At 45.9% G+C, this 23,362-nt stretch overlaps 2 protein-coding genes and 1 pseudogene across 2 annotated transcripts; 1 reads left to right on the top strand and 2 right to left on the bottom strand.

Moving 5' to 3' along the window:
• Positions 1–492: 492 nt before the first annotated feature.
• On the bottom strand, positions 493–5,769 carry LOC110053765 (uncharacterized protein F54H12.2-like). Its single transcript, XM_020760042.2, has 2 exons — positions 2,053–5,769; positions 493–1,412 (listed from the first exon to the last, which is right to left on the bottom strand). Exon 1 carries the CDS (start codon positions 5,767–5,769, stop codon positions 4,675–4,677), a length of 1,095 nt encoding a protein of 364 aa, XP_020615701.2. The 3' UTR covers positions 493–1,412; positions 2,053–4,674.
• Positions 5,770–19,235: 13,466 nt separating this feature from the next.
• LOC149111046 (uncharacterized) lies at positions 19,236–19,892 on the bottom strand. The gene has a single exon (XM_089292366.1). It carries the CDS (start codon positions 19,890–19,892, stop codon positions 19,236–19,238), a length of 657 nt encoding a protein of 218 aa, XP_089148492.1.
• A 1,368-nt stretch (positions 19,893–21,260) lies between these two features.
• On the top strand, positions 21,261–23,097 carry LOC110042288 (uncharacterized; annotated as a pseudogene).
• Positions 23,098–23,362: the final 265 nt, after the last annotated feature.

Here is a 23,362-nt window from a genome sequence, read left to right as displayed (position 1 = left end):
TAATAAAAGACTAAAGCCATCAATACACTGCGTTCTATAATAGACAAAAATAGCACAGATAGTGCGGGTGTTGAGTAAATAAAATGATCGCTCTATTGACGGCATGTTTGTTTTTGCAATCCTTGTGCGCGCGCGAAAACTGTGTTCGGTCACCTTAAGCAAACCCAGGAAAAGAGAGAATTTTGTTTTGAGTTTTGTAACTTCGTGGTGAGGTTTTCTGTTTGTACTGTTTGACCTTCTGTTTTGAGTTGGAATAATCTCAAAATACAGAAAACAAAAGCAGTGAAAAACATTTGTATACAAGAAAAAACAATATACTTTGGTAAGTTTTAATCCTGGGTAAGCGTTAATCGGCTGCTGAACAACCCGGCCCTGGACTTTAGCTTCGAAGTTGAACGAACTTTTAGAACGATTGGTAAAGCTGACAAAATGACTACAAAAGTCGTCGGCAAAAACTCAAACTGGTTTGCACTTGAATCAGGCCACAACAGCTGGGAATTTTGAGGATTTATTTTTACACTCCTTCTGTCTAGAAGTATATAGTCAAGCTGAAAGAAACAAATTACAGTTACTTTGAGGCTCTGCCGTAATTGTCGTAGTTGACCTTGAACTAATACAAACTGAAAATATGTTATAATTCTACTTACAATTCTTGTAATCCCTTCCCTTCGTCTCTTAACGAAATAACGTTCCCTCTGCGAGATTCGAACCGCGTGATCCCTTTTATAGTGGTATGTCCCTAGGGACGTTACATAATCCTGCAAGGACTTAAGATAACTTCGTGTTCGTGCAAAACACTCCCCATCCAGTGCGGAAATCTTATTACATTATTATGTGATTAGATTGAGCAACGATGTGCGTTTATCGTGACATTTGTAGTTGCTTATGTTTCATTACTTAGTTCTTCCTTTGTTGGAATTAAACAAAGTTTGTGAATCGGTCGATCATAAACTGAAGTTGCAGTTTTAATTCTTGCTTTCCTCACAAGACCATCTGCTCCCGGATATGTAAGAAGTACCAGTCCAAGCTTCCATGTTCTTCTCGGTCTCCTGTTCTTCTCTGTGTCTAGTCTTTGTTGTTTGAGCGTGGCTTCGTATCGACGTTTGTTCACGTCTCCAGTTGCGTGGGGCGCCTACGGGTGGCAGTTCAGAGTCTAGGAGATGGGTGGCGCCGCCGCCGCCATATTGCGTGTCATCATCGTCCGAGAAGGCTTGGTCGTGTGATCTTTTGCTGTTTTGGTTTTAGATCTGGTCGATGGCCGGATCGAAGATCCAGTCATCGTCGTCATCGAAGATCCATTCGTCGTCGTCGTCGTCGTCGTCGTCGCGGACTCGGTCCAGAGAACGAGTGCGACGTGGAACGTTGAGTCTGGGCGTGGACAGTGGGGAGAGTGCCCGACTTCGTCTTGGAGTCTGCGAAGACATGAGGACACACTGACTGAGGACACGTACAATGCTTTTTTAATGAGGTCAAACACAAATGTTTTTATTGGCTAATAACACATCCAATCATACATCTTGAAATCCTTGTATCCACTATCATTTACATCACGAAATCCTTGTATCATTTACATTATTCATTCGAATAGCGCATCATAAATCATGTATTCCTTGTATCCTGTATCATTTGCATTACTCCGGGCCTCTTTAAAGTTGTACCCTGGAAATTTTTTCTTTTTACGGATGTGTGAGCCGTCATAATAATAATAATATCCGTGGATCTTGGGGGGAAGCGATATGTACGGTCCGTAGTCCGTTATATAGTAAGAGAGATATGTTATTTCTATGTGACCACGTCCCTATTCTCTCTTCAGTTTGGTATAATCTAAAATCTCTTTGAGAAGCCTTCTTAACAATCTGTTTCCTCTGCGGTCAATGATATGTTGCGACACGGCTAGCGAAATCACAGAAAACTGTATTTCTGCGGGTAGCCTATCCCAGTAACTCTATGAAAAAAAAAGGCGCGACCAGATTTCAGTCAAACAAATGGCTACGAAGTGACTTTGCAACACTTGGCACTAAATACGGAACGCGTTAAACTATCAGTACTCACTGCTTTGTGCAGGTCCATATGGCGATTCATGCTGGTCTCATCCCAGTAAGAGTGAGAGGATCTGCATAGATGCAAGAAGTAGGAGAACCACTTGACTTCACTCCTCAACATCTTAATCCGATTGAGTAATCTCGCCATCAGGTCGATCTTTTTATCGTCGTTTCTTGCGTTTTTTCACGAGTTTTCGGACCCCGTAGCTAACGCCTGCCCCGGCGGCACCCATGGCGGCCCCAGTTCCAGCTCGGATTCCAGTTTTCACGGCACGTTTGCCCAAAGCTCTGACCAACCCCAACACGGCCCCTTTACCGATGGGAGCTAGTGTAGACAAGGCACTCACAAGATCTCCACCACGTTGTCTTCTCCAGTGACTTTGAGCCAACGATTTGGTCGTGGGTTGAACAGGTGATATGATGTCAAGGAAACCTTCTCCACGTTGCTGTCTCTTTCTCTGACGACGTCTTCTCATGATGGTCCTCATCTTCTCAGTTACGTAACTGGTCGAATTGCTTGTCACGGTAGAACGTTGTCCGTTTTTATAGGTGGCCGTGATCGTGTTGGTGGTCGTGATACGACGACCCGCCACCGTTTTTTGTCGCAAAATCTCTTCCAGTTTTTGCTGCATCTGGGCTTGGTTGAGAATACGGTCTCCTCGACCCGATCTTGGTTGTTTGACCAAAGGTGTCGTACCCACTCCCATCGTGACATTGGTGTGTGCTGCGCCCGTGCTGGCTGTACCTACCCCGATCGTGGGACCTGCAGCCACTGTCACGGGTGGTGGCGGCGGCATCCTTGGGCTTCTGCCTACACCCACGGTCAGAGATCGTGACAGAGCTCTATAATCACCGCGTGATGCCATCTCTTGCTACTTCTTGCTTCTTCTCTCTTGCTACCTTCTTCTTCGCCAGCACTTCTTGGGTATGAACCGAATTCTCCAAACCTTCACCATTATATGCTTTCACGATGGATCGTACTTGACGATGAGTCACACATTATGTGACCCATTTCATCCGCTCGTAGTCCATTTCACTGGGATTCATCACGTAATGGAGCCTATTTTCACATAGGTGGATGAACAACGGAAACCAAGACGACTCGCTCCTCAACATGGTGGTAGCACGAACTGATGGCATCGTACGAATCTTTCGTCTTTTAACACACGGCTGAGGACCCGTTGATCGTCCACACTGGCTGGATGAAGATCCAATAGCATGTAACCGTAAGGACGATCGGTGACCTTTCGAAACGTGTCCAACACCTCCGGCCATCGCGTGGGAAACGATTGCAGTAATAGATTTCGTATCCCCAATTGATCCCGAGGGTTCTTGAAGGCCACGATGTAATGGGCGTTGCGGGAAATGGTCTTGGCGAATTTTCCGTTGGGGAATAGATCCTGACACAAGTAAATCACCGTGATGTTCCGATGATGAGAATGTTTGGTGAAGAGATCCAAGACGCGCTTGTCGTTCCCGCCCTCGTCCATCAGATCGTCCAGGACCAAGACACCCCCTCGAGGGAATCATCGGGGTAGCTGTTCGCTGTTCGGGATGCCTTCGTGAAACTTGACCCCTCCCTTCTCGAGTTCGTCGAAGCCATCAAGCCACGATCCGTAACAGTAATGAATACTCTTCGGGGGTTCTTGGAAAGAGTCGCCGTTCTCCAAGAGCAGTTTGGTGGTAAACACCGTCTTGCTGCAGCCTGAGGGACCCGCTATCAGCAGACTCGACGGGGTGTGAAATCGAAAGGCTTTACGTCGTTCTATGTTTCAGACTAACTCACCACGCAACATCATTTTTCAACTGAACACTTTTTATTCAAACCAGCTTACTTAAACAAATGACACACTCCTCTAGAGGAACCTCGCGTGTCCTGGTGACACGGGGTTTTACAAATCTTGCGCCAGATCAACTCGTCCACGACCAAACGTTTTAACATCTGTCCTACTTTATGATCATTCTCTACAAAGTCGTTTTTCTTAAAACGATTCAAAAACGCGTTCATGTCACGACCTTCGGCTCGGTTCATCAGGAACATCAAGGCGTAGTCGCCGAAACTTTGACTGAAGAGTGACTGTAAACTCTTGCCGTTGACAATCTGGTACTTGAAATGACGGTCCAACCATTCTCGGAGCGGTTCGGCGGTTCCGTACACCTCCAACGGGAGACCGTAACTGTCCAGGATCTCACACTTGTCCTTATCGGCCCACAAAGCAATCCAATGCATGCCAGGTTTATCGTGAGGGTCCGTGGTCATGATGTAAGCGGTCGGTCCTTCCTGAGGCAGTGTCTTGGGAAGCCGATCGCAAGGTACCGTGCCGTAAAAGACGCGAAAGAGTGTCGGATGCGCCAAATGATCCAATTGTAAATTATTCAGGGCTACTTTCTCCATTTTCTGTTCACTGGTACACGTCGTAGACGACGACTCGGTTCTCTTTGATCTCCAGCAAGTTCTCGAATTCGTCGTAGAACAAGTGGTCAGGTTTGCTCCTGGGTTGTTTCCGAAATCGATCACCAGACGCAGCTCACCGGTCTGCTTGGGGTTCAACACTGGACTGTCCAAACATCCGTTGGCCGTGTTATCAAATACAAACAAGTTGCATCTCTTGCCGTGCCATCAGTCCTCTTTTCAAACCATGTTTCCTTTTCCCCGACACAAAGCTCCTGAGGCTTGAAGGAATCTGTAGTAGCCTCTCTGATCTTTACTGTCCCCATCGTGTTGGAGTTCCAATGTCTCGTAGGGGTACTCGTCACCTCTCGCCAATTGTTTGATGGAAGAGATATTGAATCTTCCAAAAGTGATCGGATTGACCGCCACAGTTCCATTGAAGACTGTTTGTTTCATTAACACCACCACCAACCGATTAGGCAGCTGGTTGTGGAAAGGATTGCTGCACTCAAAGTGACGATTGTCATTGGCGTGAGAATAGGTGCGAATTTCACCTCTCACCGTGGGGTAAGTGACCACTTTTCCACCATTCATGTCGGACATGATTTCTCGGTACACTGAGGGAGTCACTCTCACTTGGGACAGGAACAATCTCACTTTCACGTCGGCTTCAGTCAGTCTGAGAGTATCGGTACCAGCCCATTGGATGGTCCACATCTGTGGGACATTGAAGTACATGTCCATCTGGATCTGTACGCCAGGTACCCGTAACTTGCTAAGATGAAACACCTCCAGGTAAGGTTTGAACCTCAAAGTCACACTCTTTCCACCTAGAAACTGGATTCTGTTCTGTACCATATTCTTGAGATCTTGAGGCAGAGCTTTGTAATCGTCGTGAGTCGTATCCAACTTATTGGCTGTCATTACATCTGCCTCTCCACGACTGGGTACATCGAGACAATTGTACCAACCGTTGGGTGTCAGAATCGTTTCACTGTCGTCTCGGTCGTGGTTCAACAGCGTCTCGATGTAGGCTTTGTAGTGGTAAGTATCAGTCTGTGGACTGGTGAGAGTGCCATTCAATCTCACATTGATCTGTTTGAAGAGGCTGTGTGCCAGATTGTTGGCGAGCCCGATGACATCCGCTTGCGCCAGATTGGTATTGTCACTTTTCTTAACGGTCCATTCCACTTCGAAGAAACTTTCGTTCAAGTCGATAAAGTCTTCTTGCGGATCCACTTGGAAGGTCATGGGGTTGATCCCCGTATTGAACGGATTGATTCTCACCACACGTCGAGAGGACATGCTGAGATCAGTGGGAGTGACATTGAACATGTCCAGGCGGGGGTTTCATACCCCCGCCGACCGGGCATGAGCCACCATGTCCGTCATCATCTACGTCGTCGTTTCCTTCTCAGTGCAGACTGTACCCAACGATAGTCAGGAAGTTGTGATCGGGTGGGGAATATCGTACCACCTTTATACGTGCGTCGTCCAGGGACACGTCTCACACGTCTCGAGTAGATGGGAATCATAGTCCAAACAAGTCTTTTCTCACTTTTTTGGCCAACGCTCGTTTGATCTCTTGCGTCGCTTTACGTTTGACGGCTCGTGTCGCTCCTCGCTTGACTCCAGCCAGTCCACCTTTCCAATTGGGCTTTCCTCCTTTGCCACCCGCATTTAAACCTTTCAGACCCTCCATGGCCGTCTTGGTCAGAACGTCCTTGAGAATGGTAGGACCTCGGGTCTTGATGTCTGCCCAAGTCTGCCCGAATCCGTCCCCAGACTGCTTAGGTTTGTCGGGCTGAAATCGTACTAGGGCTCCTCCGATCATTTCTTAAAGTGTAAGGTCACGATGGTATTGCCAGATCCAAATTTCACCAGTTCACCAGTTGTCTCTGCCACTTGCACTTCTATAATGTCTAGCACTTCTTTGCGCACTTGAATATATTGAATGTGAAGAGGTTCGAAGTACTGAACACCAGCTCCTCTTCGAATCAAGTTGACTTCTCTCAGTAAATCCGTGACTTGATTCCCTATCACACTACTTCCTCCCACGTCGGAGTAGACGAACAAGGAACGCGAACTACTCCCCACCACGGCTTCAAAAGCCTTGTTCAGGTTCAGAAAACGCCAATTGCAATAGATGCTGAGTTTTAAATATCCACACTCGCTGACCATCCAAAAAACAGGTTTTCCGTCCTTGTCATGTACGTCATCGAGGACACGACTGTTGGGAATTTTATCGTCAAAAAATTCGGTCTGTATGTTAGGTTCCAGTTCGTATAACTTGGTCGTTTCATTTTGTTTGAGCCAGCCCATTTTCACAGCTAAGTCAACGTTGAAATGTAAAGCCGGAATGTTGGAGAAAGAAATTTGCATAATGTCTTTGTTAATGTCGAGGAAAAGGTTGTTGTTATTCATCGTGGTAGATGCAATAATAAAGTGTATTATCGTTTGCCTCACGATGTGGTCACTTGAGATGTAGATCGCGACGTTTCGACTGCTTACTGCTAGCCTTCTTCAGGCGATAAGGTCGACTGATTGCACGGTATCATTTATATCACAAAGGTCGGCTGTGATTGGTGCATTTCAATCCTATTGTTCCATTGTTCCGGCGAGTAGCTGTTCCCTCAGTGGTCCGCTGTTGTACCGTTCTCCTGTTGTTGTGTTTCTTGATCGTGGGTATCCATGCTTCAGGAATTTCAATTCCACTATCCCTGTTGATGTTGTTAGGGTGAAGTCTTATGTGAATAGCTTTATCGGGGAAGTCTACATCGGGGAAACAGGGAGATCTGTGCAGGAGAGGATCAAAGAACACGACAGGGATATACGACTCGCCCGTACCCAGACCTCCGCCGTTTCTGAACACACCCACGAGACCGGCCACTATCCTATCTGGAATGAGGTCAAGTCTATTGATCGAGATCCTCACTGGTACACACGTAGGGTCAAGGAAGCTATTCACATAAGACTTCACCCTAACAACATCAACAGGGACAGTGGAATTGAAATTCCTGAAGCATGGATACCCACGATCAAGAAACACAACAACAGGAGAACGGTGCAACAGCGGACCACTGAGGGAACAGCTACTCGCCGGAACAATGGAACAATAGGAGGATCGAAATGCACCAATCACAGCCAACCTTTGTGATATAAATGATACCGTGCAATCAGTCGACCTTATCGCCTGAAGAAGACTAGCAGTAAGCAGTCGAAACGTCGCGATCTACATCTCAAATGTCTTTTTTGTCAGTGACCAATTCTTCACCTTCCCACTTCAACTTGACGTAGGTTCTTTTACCACCGGTGACGTATTCGGCTCCAAATTTGGGACCAGAATTTTTGTACATGCGTTGTCGCTCGAAATAGGCTATCATGGATTTCATGAATCCAACACCAGTCACTTTGTGGAACACATCTTTGAGGTCATCAGTGTCAAAGTAAGCTTCTCCAAACGTATAACCGTCTGAAGTCTGATGTTCAATACGTCTCCATGCGTAATAGGCCAAGATGACTTTCTTATCAGTCTTTTCATTCGTAAAGGAAGGAATCGAAACTTGGGCGTCGGGTAAAGAGATGCTACTCATTCCCACTCTCCATCCTTGTCCTTCCAGACATATGGGGTTAGGTAACCTGATCTTGAAATGGTTCGCCGTGTTCTCCAGAAATTCGCTCTTGTTGCTGTGACTCGGTAAGCTCACATAAAAATCACTCATCTTTTCTAACGAAATGTAACGTGATGGTGGTCACACCCGAAGCAAAGTTCACCACTTTCCCGCCGTTCTCCGACACTTGTGTCTCTACAATGTCCACTGTGGCGGTGTGCACCGGTAGATATAGGACGTGTCTAGGTTGAACGTTGACGACATCCCGATCGTAATGAACTTGTCACAACAGATCCGTGACTTGATTTCCCGTCACCATACTGTGTCCCACATTCGAATACACGAACAAAGAACGACGATTGTGACCAAACGCTTCTTCGTAACTACGATCCAGGTCCATGAAAACCCAATTGATGAAAGCACTCAGATGTAATGCGTCCGGGTCGATCTTGTAAAAAATCTCGTCCTGTAGTGTCGAACAGCAAAAATAAGCCACAAAAGGCAGCCACGAAGGCGAATGACAACAGTACACACAGTACACGTTTCAACACTTCTCTTCCCGCGCTCACACTCTCCCGGATGTATACTTTGACATGTACGACCGTTGTCCTAATATACTACATTCCCTCTCTTTCTTCGCTTAGATAGTTAACCTCGAAAAACAGAAACATTACAAACTTCCAATTTGTTTATACATTGTAAAAGTTCAGTTCAAATCCAAATGTTCAAGACAAAAGTCACACTAGGCATAAACATAGCCTTTGCAGTTCAGTTCATATAACAACGTTTCAATGTCACTCGTGCAATAACAGCGAACAATAATATGACAATGCAAATGTCTCTAGTTTTAGTACAGAACATAGTCACTCAGAGCCTTCGGACGGTTCGTAATTCTGCCGGATCTCCTCACAGGCTGCTCAGCTGTAGGTACAGCAGAAGGTACATCTTCTGGTGGTGATTCAGCGGCGGTACTTGATCCTCTGCCATAGGTGGCGTCTCAAATGGCTTAGGTTCAGTCCGTGGTTCAGCATCCTGTAGCTGCGTTTCCTGTTCTTTTGGATCTGGCATATTGAAGGGCTTAATATGCTGAAGATTGCGTTTGTACTGAACACCTTGTGGTGATCGCAACACCACCTGGTCCCCATAACGAGATATCACCTGATATGGTTCCTTCTCATAGCAGGGTGACAGCTTATTTTCTTTCTTCTTCTCAAGCAGAACACTGTCCCCCTCTCTCACATTTCGGTCTCTGGCGTGGAACCTCTTGTCAACATAGTCCTTGTTAAACTGCTTTCTCTGGGTGTCCCGATCACGGACGGCTTGGTCGCTTACTTCTACTTCCTCCTCTTCAACATTGACTAGCTCAGGCATTTTAGTTGTCAGCTTTCTTCTAAACAGTAACTCGGCAGGACTCTTTCCTGTAGTTGAATGTGGCGTGGACCTGTACGCCAAAAGAAACCTGTTTAGCTCCTCTCTCCAATTCTTTCCTTCTGCATGGGCTGCTCTCATGGACTTTAGAAGCGACCTGTTCTGCCTCTCTACTTCGCCATTAGCTCTTGGCCATAGAGGTGTCGTGTAACGGTGTTCAATCCCCATTTCATTCAGATAATCTTCTATCTCTTTAGACACAAGATTTGAGCCATTGTCGGTACGCAGACCTTTAGGTAGTCCATGTCTTGCAAATTGGGCATCCAAGCAATGAACGATGGTTTTGCTGGAGGTTGTTCGGATAACATCAACTTCCATCCACCGGCTGTAATAATCAACGAGAACTAACAAGTGTTCTCCAGAAGGTAACGGACCCATTAGATCCACAGCTACTTCTTCCCATGGCTGGTTGGGTAATGGTGTTGACTTCAATGGTGGGGGTGGAACGTTCTTGGTAACCATCTGGCACCCGTAACACTCTGCACATCTTCTCTCGGCATCACGATCCATAGCAGGCCACCAGACCTTTGTTCTAAGTCTCTCCTTTGTCTTTACGACTCCCTGGTGCCCCTCGTGTGCCAAACTGACAACTCTCTTGCGAAGTTCTTGGGGTATAACAATTCTTGTTGCCCGTAGAATCACATGACCGATAAAAGTCAACTCATTGCGCACTGGCAAATACTGCTTTGGAGCATGGTCCCATTTTCCTTCGATGAGGCAATTCCTGACTGCTTGCAACTCTGAGTCTTGGGCTGAGACTCGTTCAATCTCATTGATTCTCAATGCAACAGGGACAGCATGTAGAGCTATCATGCGTATGTATCCATCATCCTCCAGGGACTGATCCGAAGCAGGTATCTTAGTCAGTCGAGAAAGGGCATCTGCGATGTTTTTTCGTGAAGGCACATAACAAACTTGATAGTTGTATGGTTGTAAACGCAGAACCCAGCGCTCTATTCTGGCTGAAGGTTTAGACTTCCTCGAGTAGATGACTTTAAGTGCTTCGTGGTCTGTCACCAGATCAAACTGTGGGAGCCCGTACAAGTAGAGGTGGAAGCGTTCACACGCCCAGACTAAGGCTAGTGCTTCCTTCTCTGTCTGACTATAACGACGCTCCACTTGACTCAAACTACGACTGGCATAACAGACGGCACGACTTTCCCCATTCTTTTCTTGCACCAGCACAGCGCCAAGGCCAACTGGACTTGCGTCAGCAATAGCACGGGTGGGGATGTCCTTATCGAAGTAAGCTAAGACTGGTGCACTTGCAACTTGACTCTTCAATCTCTGAAATGACTGCTCCTGCTCCTCGCCCCACACGAACGGTTCTCCTTTTCTTGCAAGTTTTCTGAGGGGATCAGCAGTGGTAGCAAAATCAGGTATAAACCTGGCACTAAATCCAACGAGTCCTAAGAAGCTACGGACTTCTGAAGGTGTCTGAGGCTGACTTGCTTCTGCAATGGCTCTGACTTTTTCCTCAGTTGGGCCAACTCCATGCTTGCTAAGCAAAAGACCCATGAATACCACTTTAGTCATTCGGAAGGTGCACTTCTCAGCATTCAAAGTCAGCTGCTTCTCACTAAGGCGTTGCAACACACTTTGTAAGTTCTTGTCATGTTCCTCAGTATCTCGACCATGAACGATAAGATCATCTGCTATGTTTGCCACTCCTTGTAGACCTGCCATTGACTGGGTGATGATATGCTGGTACTTCTCTGGTGCGGCATTTACACCAAAACTCAAACGCTTGTAGCGGAATATACCATCATGGGTGGCAAAAGCAGTGATATCCCTTGACTCAGGATCCAGCTCGATTTGGTGAAAACCCCACCTTAAATCTAACTTCGAGAAAACACCACTCCCATTAAGGCTTTCAAGGACTTCATCTATGGTTGGTATGGGCAGTCTTTCCCGGATAATGGCCTCGTTGGCTCTCCGCATATCGACACATAACCTTATGTCCCCTGACGGTTTAGGAGCGACAACCACTGGGCTTACCCACACCGTAGGCCCCTCGACTTTCTCAATTATGCCCTTGTAAAGGAGTTCATTAACCTTGGCGGTTACTTTGTCCTTTACAGAAAAAGGTACTCGTCGCATTTTCTGAACGACTGGAGTTACACTGGGATCAACGTGTAGCTTCAACTGATAATCTTTGAGCTTTCCAATTCCCTGGAACACACTGGGGTATTTTGCTTCGAGTTCTCCCACAAAGGTATCATCAACAGTGTTACAGTCTGCTGTCCCGAGAGTTCCCGTGGGGTCCACACGAAGGATTCCAAGATCTGTGGCAGTCGAATATCCTAGCAAACAACGCCCGGATTCAACAATAATGAAATTTGCCACAACCTTTGCTTTCGATACGGAAACTTCTGACTGAAACTGGCCTTCAACTCCAAGCTCTCGACCCCCATAAGCATACAATCTCTTCGTGCAAGGTTTTAATTCAATCTTGAGCCCCTGATACGTTAGTTCCTGCAGTGTATCTTTACTGATAAGGTTACTTGCAGAACCTGAATCAATTAACACATCTCTGCTGATTCCACCAATCTTCACTGAGATCACTGGCTCAGCGGAATTTGACATAGCACATGTCTGTTCCTCTATAGTAAAAGCAAATGTGTCATCCTCACCTGACTGATTACAACGATCCTCAACTTGATTGGCCTGTCTCCCCTTACCATGGCGCTGCTGTCTGCCTCCTCGTTGTTGGGTGGTGCCTTGTTTTCCAGACTTAAAGTTCCTTCCCCCTTTGCAACAGCTAGCATAATGACCATATTTACCACACTTGCTGCACTTGCGACCTCGGGCTGGACAACTTTTACTCTGAGCAAAGTGACCTTCTTTACCACAGTTGAAACAAACACTTTTTCCTTTGGTTCCACGCCCAGGACTTTCTTCAACTGCATTAGCGCCTGCTCCAGGTTCTTGGCTTGGCGTGACCATTTGACTTGCCTGCTCGCGTGAGGTTTCCCACTTTCGAACTTTATCCATTGCAGCTTCCAGAGTAATGTTATTGACTTCCAATAGCTTCTTCTTAAGCTCAACATCAGGCAACTTTTCAATCAATTGGTCCCGCAAATTTTCCTCCAAAGTTGTACCAAAATTACAATGACGAGCTTGTTTACGTAAACGAACCATGAACTTGTCAGCGGTCTCTCCCTTTGTCGGCGTAAGTTGACGAAAGACATGACGCTCGTACGGTACATTTTGCTCGGCTCGGAAATGAGCATCCAACTTTCGCAGACACACCACATACTCATTATCCAGGTCAGCATTCAGTGGTCCAGGATCTGGAAGATCTTCGTAAATATCTTGTACTTCCATACCCGCTAAATGAAGTAACTGAGCCTTTTCCCGAGAAGGATTCGTGATTCCCTTGCCATCGATGTAATACTGATACGATCGTTTCCACTGTCGCCATCGTTCTGCGACCTGAGAGGAAGAACCTGTTAAATCTAAAGGCGGAAGCGCTCTTTCTACTGAATTCGACATCCTCGTCGCCAATTTGTAGTGTCGAACAGCAAAAATAAGCCACAAAAGGCAGTCACGAAGGCGAATGACAACAGTACACACAGTACACGTTTCAACACTTCTCTTCCCGCGCTCACACTCTCCCGGATGTATACTTTGACATGTACGATCGCTGTCCTAATATACTACACGTCCCCATTATTCTTGGGCATGATCAAGTCGACTGCAGTGGGTACGATTTCCGTGGGAAATTCTTTTCTTAAATTGGGCCCCAAGACGTAACCCGGTTGTCCGTTTTGTAACGTTCCCATCTTGATCCATTTCATCCTCTTGGCCAAATCGATGCCGATGGACATCTTTGGATACCTTTTGGAACTATTGATATCGATGGTGGTGCACGTTCTCGAGTTGTCGATGACGCATTGTCCATTCTCGGCACGATGCATGATCGTGTACAGCATTTCGGTGGGATCGTCGGGTTTGCTCTTTTTCTTGAACATTTGCAAGTCGTACGCCGTTTGATCCCTAACAGACATGTATCGATCTCGTATCATGTTCATGAACTCTGTACCAGTCCTAGGTGTGAATTCCAAATCCCTTTCTTTAATCTCTATCACTTCGTCCGCGTAGAGGTTGAGTTGTGGTGTGATCAACTCGATCCAAGCCATTCGAAACAGAAGAGAATCTTTCAAATCCAGTTTTCGAAGAGCGGACGGAAAAGAGATGTCGCTTATACCCACTTTCCATCCCGATCCTCTCAACTGTAACGGATACGGTAAACGATTTTTGAAACTGTTGGCCTTGTTGTCTGGGAACTCCGACGTGCTGGCACTACTCATCAACTGCACGTAAAAGTCACTCCGAGTCTCATTTATCCTTAAAGTGTAATGTCACCGATGTCACTCCGGAGGCAAAGTCCACCAGTTTTCCGTCGTTCTCGGCCAATTGCATCTCCACTATATCCAGACGATTGCTGCGCACAGGTTTATATTGAATCTGAGAAGGTTCGTAGTTCATCTTGGCGGGGTCGTGAGGTACTTCTCTCAATAGGTCCGTCACTCGATTCCCCGTGATCGTGCTACGTCCTACATTCGAATACAGGTACATGGGACTACGAGGAGGAGGAATGTCTGGAGCGACGCTGCCACCCTGGTAGACCTTCGCATATTCCTCGTCCAGATAACTGAAGCGCCAGTTGCAATAGGAACTGAGTTGTAACACCCCATCGCTCCACAAATTCCAAAAATCATTGGTGCGAGTGACGTCATCGTTGGTCCAATCTTTCTTGAAACCACTGGGCACGAGGTCGTTTTGGAACATTTTCACCATATTAGTAGTCATGTGAACAGAGTAATACGATTCCTCGTTAATCCAGCCCATCGTCTTGACCAGTTTAGGACCAAAAAACACTTTGGGACGCCGTCTGTCTCCGGATTCATCGAGGAACGTGTCGGTGTTATCCAGAATCAAATCATTCCCTTGCCATTTGAACACGGGGTAGTATTTTTTCCGTCCGGAGATCGTAGACTTTCACCTTCGTGATCCATATACTGGGTCAAGCGATCATGAAAACGATTGATGATGTATTGCATGAGAGATTTACCACTCGTCACTTTGTATCTGTCTTGGTGGAGTTCCTTCCCGGTGACGTGAAATGACACACGGTAACGCGACGGGACCCACGAACCATCGGATGTCCTCAAAAACGTTTCAATGGTCCACTCGAATCGACACAACATACCGTCATCGTCAAAGTTGTGCGTTCGATGAGTGAGTGCTTGATGCGGTCGTGCAGGGGGTATCGGGTAAGAAATGCTAGCCAACCCCACTTTCTACTCCTTGTCATCGAACGTGAGGGGATAAGGTAGACGATTCTTGAAACTGTTGGCCTTGTTGTCTGGGAACTCCGCCGTGCTGGCATTGCTCATCAACTGCACGTACAACTCTTTCATTTTGTCTTTTTGAACACGTCCTTTTTCTCCAACCAACTGTCGTACTTGACTGGCCAACCTTTCCAACGTACCAAGACTTTATCCCCTTTCCGTTTGACGATCTTGTCGATACGGAACAGATCGTCGTCTTCCACGGTCACTTTCTGCAAATCTTGCGCGTAAAACGTTCCCTCGACCGCCGTGCCATCCCATTCTTCCACCTTGTACGTGGGAACTTTGCCCGAACGCACCCCTCGCACCACAAACACCTCTTCGGTCCAACCGGGTAGATACCCTTTCTTGAACCGCCTGAACTTCTTTTTCAGTCTCACGCGATCCCCGACTTTGAGTTGAGGTTTCTTGAATTTGCCCTTTTGACCGTAAAGAGTCTCCCACACGTCCTCGCTATTGGCCGACGTCACTTGATCGGGAGCCATCTTGATACTACGATGATACGATCGGTTGTACCCTTTGACCAGATCTTGCAACACGGGCACAAAGTTCAACGTATTCTGCACGGTAAAGTACTGGTACAAACGTTGTTTCAAGGTCCGATTGAACCGTTCCACCACACTGGCTTTCGTATCCCCACTGGTCGAAAAATGATGAATGCCCTTCTGTTTCATCAAAGCCTGAAACGTCTTGTTGTAGAATTCCTTCCCATCGTCCGTCTGAAGATTGATGGGTTTTCTTCCGCCTTTCAAGATCTTGGCCATCGCCTCCGTCACCGCTTTTCCCGTCTTGTTTTTCACGGGTTGGACCCAGGCGTGCTTGGAAAACACGTCCACCACCGTCAGGAGATAACGATACCCTCGATTGTACTTGGCGATATTGACCACTTCGATCAAATCGGCCGTCCATTGCTCGTCGATTCCAAACACCATCACGGGTGCCGTGGGAAACCGACGACGTCTGGGTTTGTGCAACGTGTACCCCAAATCGCGTTGCAAGACCTCGCGAGCTCGTCGGACGGAAATCTTATTGGCCTTAGCAAATCGCGTCAGGCCACCCAGACTACCGGGTTTCAAAGGATCCCGATACCGCGCCAATAACGTCCCGGTCGAAAGCTTTTTTTCCCTTAGAATTCTTCTTCATAAGCGCCAAAGTTTGTAAACGCACTCTCTCCACAACTCACAGCGTTGCTCCCGGACGTCGAGATACTTCTTAAATGAATCGGGTTGCTGTTTCAACCACAAGATATAAACGACAAAATGTATCACGTTGACCTCGACATTCGTGTCGTCTAACACCTCCTGGGGTGAATCGCTGAAATAATCGGGAATGGGACTACCATGGCCGTATCTCGCATAGACTCTCTCGCACTTGGAACACAGCGTGTACCAACTCCACCGATCGGGCTTGTTCGCACACACTCTCGACAACAACCAACTCAATGCATGAGACATGATGGCAAAAATGACTCAACCCAATTTTATTTCAACTTCTTATATAGGTACAAACATCGTGTCTGATTGGGCTATTTTTGAAAGGCGAAAGACCTACTGAGTATACACTTCGTCCGTCATTTCCATGTTCTTAAAATCTTTCAAATACCCCTCATCATATCTTATATATCTTATATATCATAGCTTCCTCTTTGTCTCCGTTCACATAAAACGCCCGACGCATCTCTTCTTTATAGGCACCACACAGATCGTTCTCATCCGCGTTAATGGCATAAAAGAAAAACCGATCCTTCCACAAATTACGTTGATGCATGACATCATTCATCAGCCGTTCCATCTTAAGACATATCTCCCTGTAATTAGTCGTGTTGAAGGTCAGCAAAGACTTCACTCTGGGACTCTCGTCTTCCCCCATCACCCGTCGTGCCACGGCCCTGCCGAACCGCAAGGGTTCAAATAGATCACGGATGGCTTCACGCATCATGTACGTGATGTTGTGGGTGGCAATCAAACAGGTGCGATTAGCATCCATGATGGGATCCCGACTATGAACAAAGCGAAAATCGTTCAGGCTTGGTCTATACAGCACACGACACCACTCACCACAGAACAGATACACTTGTTCATTCTTCTTCATCAACTCCAGAATCGTACAACCCCAGTCCGGGCGACGCCTCATCAACGTATCAAAATGCCATGTACCCTCGGGTAATCTCCCTAACGGTTCAAAAGGATTGTCAAAAATGTACACTGTCACGTCTGACATAGTCTCGAGAGCGTTCAAGGGTTTCACCTTCTCTTCCACAATCTGCATCACTAGTTCCTGAATCTGGTTAGAGTTGCTGTAGTAAGTCATTTTGACCAAAGTACTATGTAATCGTTAAACGTCTTTCCTTCTCGATCCAAGCGCTTCGTGATCTCCAAATCTAGCAAATGAGGATGGTGACTTCGTGTACCTCAGTCAATCAAGTGCCTCTGAAGCCTATAGTACAAAGGAGAGACGATACGAAACTCCAAGTCAAATATCTTATGAGACAACGGTCTTTCGCCTTCTTCTTCGCCTCTTTCCAAACGCTCAGAACATAGGTTCAATTCTTTTCTCAGATCTTCAATAATCTCTTTCACGTCTCTCATTCAAAACTCTGGGTTGACGAGTCATCACTGCACAAATGACGAATGCAGCGTACGCGCGCGCCTTTTATAGCCGAGCCGCATCTCCACTGAGTACGTTTACTGACCACGCGTTATTTTTCACAACCAATCAGGAGCCAGAGTATGACATGTCTCTGATTGGTCCTCGAAAGACGCATATAATCGATCCACGCAATTTCAATCACACATTATTCCATGGAGACACTCAAACGCATGACCCGTCTCGTAGGTGTCATGAATTCCCTCGGTCAACCCAAAGAGGTACCCCATATCGACCCGAATGATCCGTCCGGTAAATTCGGACCAGACAGTCACATCGACTACGGAGCTTATTCCCCCGCCAAGTATCCCGACAAGAAAAAAAAAGCCACCAAAGACAAAGCCGCTCGCAAGAACTGAAACTGGATATCCCCAAGAGAGAAGAAGGTAAACTACAATATACGTTAGACCGATGGCTCTTCAAAACACGCTCTCGTGTACGTTTCAAAAAACGCGTACTCCTCAAAGAGATCACGCCAGACTCCGTGAGTTGGACCACAGTATCTCTCAAAGGCTTCTCCGAACCATGGAGTGCCTTCTCAAAGAAACGACAAGAAGTCAAAATTGAAATGAAACGTAACCATTACTGGCAAAGACAAAGACCGACTCCCAAAAATGCGCGAAAAACCACGCACATCCTGGAAAGACTGCTACGAGAAAACACTGAATTGGGATACTACCTCTTTTTCATTTCCTCATAGACTCACATCCACCCACCATTCAAGGCAGACTCATGTCATTAGTAGGACTCGACAAGTTCAAGAAAGACAACCTCATAGAAGTGCCACCAGAAGTGGACAGCAAAGGGGAATTCACCGAAGTGCAAGTGTTGGAGGAGTTTAACCCCGATCAGTTCTTGGACCAACTGAAAAAACAAGATCACACCTGCCCGCGTTGTTGGGCACCCATGCAATTCGGGAGTGTGCAAACCCCCGACGGTCGTATCTGGGAGTATTACCGGTGCCCCTCTTCCAGATTCCTCACCAAGTGTTATGTGATCTGTGGAGCCAGTGAAGTGAGCGCCTACTTGCAACGCGTCGCCGAACAGACCCACCCCTGCTACAAGAAAATAGACCCAGCCCGTTTCCGTTGTCTGTGCAACAAGTCCCTGGTATTGGCCACCTCCCACTCGGTCAATAACCCAGGCCGACTCTATCTCAAGTGCCCAAAGCGCACCTGCAAGTTTTTTCAATGGATCGACGAACCACCCCGAGGCCTCGCCGAAGCCCACCTGATCAACGGACAATGATCCGAAGTTTCTCAAATGTAAAAAACATTATTTCACATTTGTTACTTTATAATAAATTTATTCACATTTGATTGTGTCAATTGAGACCTTAACGCGCACGCGCAGAACCCTAACCACACCATTTTTAACGCGCGAGCGCACCCCCAAATCAACCTGACCTTGGCGCCCAAACCCACAAAATCAACCAGCCTTTGCACACCAGCCGAAACCCCAACCACGCCATTTTTAGCACGCTGCTCATTGGTCCTTTTGAATCATGACCCATCCATTAAATTCATTTCTCATACACCATCATAACTCATTTGCCGCTACATGTCAACAGCGCCACACTACGCGTCACTTCCCGTTTTGCCTTATTTGGACAACACCGGATGTGTGACGTCATCAATTTTTTTCAAACTTCGCCCACTTTTTAATTCGTCACCAAATGCTGCCATCTGATTGGTCGAGAGAGTGCCACGTCATTTTTTCCTGCACGCTGATTGGCTACCGCCCCTACAAGCGTGCTACACTACTCTGGGTCTATGCATACCGTTGACAGCACTGACATAGAGCTTTTGGAGAGCTGACCCTCGATGGGTCCTGACACAATCCATCCAAATGTGGACTCAACTGCAGTAGGAGAATTTAACGTTTCTCCTTTCACACAGTTACCAGTTACAAATGAGAAGTAGAAGTCTGCTTCTATCAAGACATATATGTCCACTGAACCGCGGGGATACAGGTCTGCAAGCATGAGATTCCTCAAATGAAGATATTTCTCCAGGTTGAGCTCTACTGGGTCGAGCGGCATACAAATCCTGTCTATGGTAAGGGCTTCCATCTCTACTGATTTCAAATCAGTTCCTTGAACAGAGGTGAGGAAGAAGCTTACTCTCTTCATTCTCTTCGTCTGACTTGATTCTCCTCCCAACATGGACATACTAAGGACTTCAGTGGGTCCTTGTAAAGCTAGCGATTCTGCCTCCTTCTTTGTGATGTAAGATCTTTGACTTCCTGAGTCAAGAAGGACTCGAACAGGCACTCTCTGGTCTCCACCTCCAACCAACGTGGCCTTTGCAGTCTGCAACAGCGTCTGTCGAACTCCGGCATTCTCGGATGCAACAAATCCACTGATGGTAGTAGGTAACTGCATTTCCGGACCCCTGCCATTTTCACCATGAAGCATAATGTGATGACGTTGACCACACCCTTCAACACTACACCGGGGACGGCGACAAACTGAGGCGAAGTGAAAACTGTTTGCTGGTTTAAAACCGTTAAAGCACAGGCGATGCTCTCTAACATTTTGCCATCGTTCTTCGATTGAGCTTCACTTAAATTTTGGACACTTCGCAATTTGGTGTCCCCTCTCTACACATGAGACAGACAGTAGCACTTACTTGACTTGTCTGACTTGGTAGAAGGGCGGATGCCGTAGAAACTCTCTCTCCAGCGCTCCTGACTACTCCAGATTTCCCTGCAGTGTTCTAGGCAACACTCTCACTCATTATACCACTGGATTGGTATGGCAGGGATTCAAGCGTCCCTATATTTCCTATATTTCCTATATTTTCTCAGTCCTCCTATATTTCCCTATATAGTTTACAAATGCCCTAAAATCCCTATAATTCTATTTTTTTTTAAATTTAAAATTATTTAGAATAAACCAAAAAAATGTTGCTAAGGCTGTGATCAACTTTGTGCTGATGGACGTAACAGGGACAGTAATTTCCTGGGTCAAGTAAATAACAAACTGGTAAGTACAATTAGTGTAACTGCTGAATAATGGATCATCATTTGTCATTTGTTCACTTAGTTGTTTCAAAATTACAGACATCAATTTTTAACAAACTTTATTGGCACTGTAAGCACTTTTGGATTGTCATCACTATTCAGAGTTCAAAGTCTTGTCCCAATGAAGAATAACTGAGGGACCAGTTCATGTTGGTGCTCTTTGTACTTTTGTGTGCACAATAGTAGCACTTTGAAATAGGAAAAATCTACAAATAAGTTTATTTCATACATGTCACCCACCTTGAAAAATGTTATCTTACCAATGCCTAATTTTAATTGAACCAGTCTACCTCTTATTATTAGTGCTTTGTAGCATTGCATAAAAAAGTGTGACATAATATTATATGTGTTTTCCTGTTTGCAGGTAAAATATTTATGCAGTATAGAAGTGTAACATCAGAGCATAATGCCACATGGTTCAGCTAAGTTTCAAGCTAGCTGGCTGGATCAGACAGATGTAGATGGTCACAGAATAGGTGACTGGTGTACTTCGTGCAAGACTTCGGAACACAAGGCCTTCTGTACCTTATGCATTAAAGATTTCTCGATTGATAATCCTGGATTGACCCAAATACAGCAACATGGCAAAGGTGAAAAGCACAGGAAATTGTCTGCTGCCAAGTTTTCTCAAGCTCAAAGACATTTTGTTCTTTCCGCAACCAGTAGTGAGAATAAAGGAAAAGACCAGGGACCTCTCAGTATACCCATTCAAGATTTGTCACAGCAAGAGAAGGTAGCTAGAGCTGAAGCTCTGTGGGCTATGAAAACTGCTGCAAGCGACTATTCATTTGCATCATCAGATGGTATACCACAGTTGTTCCAAAAGATGTTCCCAGGAGATGTGTCTAATAACTTTACAATGAGCAGAACAAAAGTGTCTTACATGATATCAGATGGATTAGGCCCATACTTAAGACAAAAACTGTGCCAAGATATTTCACAATCAGGTTTTGGATACACCATTCAGTATGATGAAACAGGGAATGCCCAAGGCCGCAAGCAGTGTGATATACTAGTGCGCTATTGGTCAGAAGAAAAAAACGAGGTGAGTGTTAGGTTCTTGCAGACACTATTCTTTGGGCATGCCAAAGGACATGATGTTGCAACAAAATTGTGGAGATCCTTCAGGAAACAGGCTGCCAGTTGCCTCTCTCAGGCATAATAAGTTTGTCATCAGATGGACCAAATGTCAACAAAACAATTTGGAGTACAGTTAATAAAGCACTGTTAGATGAAGGACTCCCTGGTATATTGCCATTTATCCCTTGCAGCATTCATGTTGTGCACAATGCTTCCGTGCAGGTGTTAATGCTTATGGAGATGCCTCTGAGGAACTGGCAATAGATCTTTTCTATTGGTTAAAGAGCTCACCCTCTCGAAGAGAAGATTACATCCATGTATTCAGTGATCTTGGACTTGATGAAGAGTTATTTATCCGGCATGTACAATGTAGGTGGCTCACACTTATTCCTGCATTAGACAGAATTGTCAAGAAATGGGAAGCGATCAAGAAGTACTTCTGGGAAGAATTGCCCAAGCAACAGAAGCCTTCAAAGACCTTGGAGAAGAATGACCGGCACAATCGCATATGTAGAAAACTAAGGGACAAGTCCTTCCCAGTGCAGTTGGCTTTTCTTGTGTCTGTGAAGCCAATCTTTAAGAAGTTTCTATGCTTCTTCCAGAGTGAAGGGCCACTGATTCACCTACTGCGTCATACAATGTGTGAACTACTGAAGTCCCTAATGGGTCGCTTTCTCAAGACCCAAGTCCTGGCAGACAAAGAGCGGAAGCACCTGCTGGCAATAGACTATTCCAAGCCAGATAACCAACTTTCCATGTCACAGATGGAAGTAGGAGAGAAAACGCGATCAGCTCTGTCCAAGCTGTCTCATGACCAACAGAAGAAAGCTCTTCTAGGAATGAAACAGTTCTATGTGGACACCACAAAGTATCTGATTGGCCATCTAACATTAGACAACAAGCTTTTGAGAGATGTCTCTTTCCTGCATCCAGTTCTTAGGGATAGCAAGCATGGAGTACAAGCTATACGTAGACTGGCAGTTATGATGCCAACACTATCAGAAGAAGAAGTTGCTTTGGTTACAGATGAGTGGAAAGTGTACCAGGCTGGGCAAGTCGACGAGGAGAGTGCCACAAGAAGAGTTGACCATTACTGGGCAGATGTGTTCCAGGAGAAATCTCTGCAGGGAGAATGCAAGCATTCCGTTCTTCAGAAGCTTGTGAAAGGCCGTCTCTGTTTAGCTCATGGCAATGCGGATGTAGAACGAAGTCGTTCTGCAAACAAGAAGACAGTTACTCCTGACAGAACTTCTCTTGGTGAGTTGACAATAAATGGTTTGCGTACTGTGAAAGATCATGTCAAGGTGTCTGGAGAGCCACAAAATGTTAAAATCACAAAAGGGTTGCTTGAAGCATCGAGAGATGCACACAAGGCACATGCAAAGAGGCTTGCTGATGAGAGGGAAGAGCTGGCAAAAAACGGAGAATGGAAGAATCAGAGAAAGAGATGCACAGGGAAATTGAGAAACAGAAAGAAAAAGAAGTAGAGAAGTTGGAAAAAGGAAGACTAAATTTGTCTGACAGAGAGAAAGAATTGACGAAGGCTGAAAAACAGAAAGACAGTGAGCTACACATTGCTAAAACACTCTATAAAGAAGCAAATGAACGACTTTCACAGGCAATTAAGGACAAAAACTTCAACGAGGCTGCAATAGCTCAAGGGCTACTTGAAGTTGCCAAGCAAAAGTTGGAATATGCAGTGGAGCAAACCAAAGAGTGTTCAAACAAGAGAGTTGAGCTTGGCAAAAACAAAAGAGACTCCTTGAAGACTACTCCAAGCAT

The sequence above is a fragment of the Orbicella faveolata genome, unplaced genomic scaffold, assembly GCF_042242905.1.
Source record: "Orbicella faveolata isolate gen_17 unplaced genomic scaffold, um_ofav_v1 contig_24, whole genome shotgun sequence".
NCBI lineage: Eukaryota > Metazoa > Cnidaria > Anthozoa > Scleractinia > Merulinidae > Orbicella > Orbicella faveolata.
This window is presented reverse-complemented; position numbering and strand designations above follow the sequence as displayed.

Excerpts from the sequence above, each read along its gene's own strand:
- LOC110053765 (XM_020760042.2), bottom strand. The coding sequence starts at position 5,769 with ATGTTCAATGTCACTCCCACTGATCTCAGCATGTCCTCTCGACGTGTG.
- LOC149111046 (XM_089292366.1), bottom strand. The coding sequence starts at position 19,892 with ATGCTTCATGGTGAAAATGGCAGGGGTCCGGAAATGCAGTTACCTACT.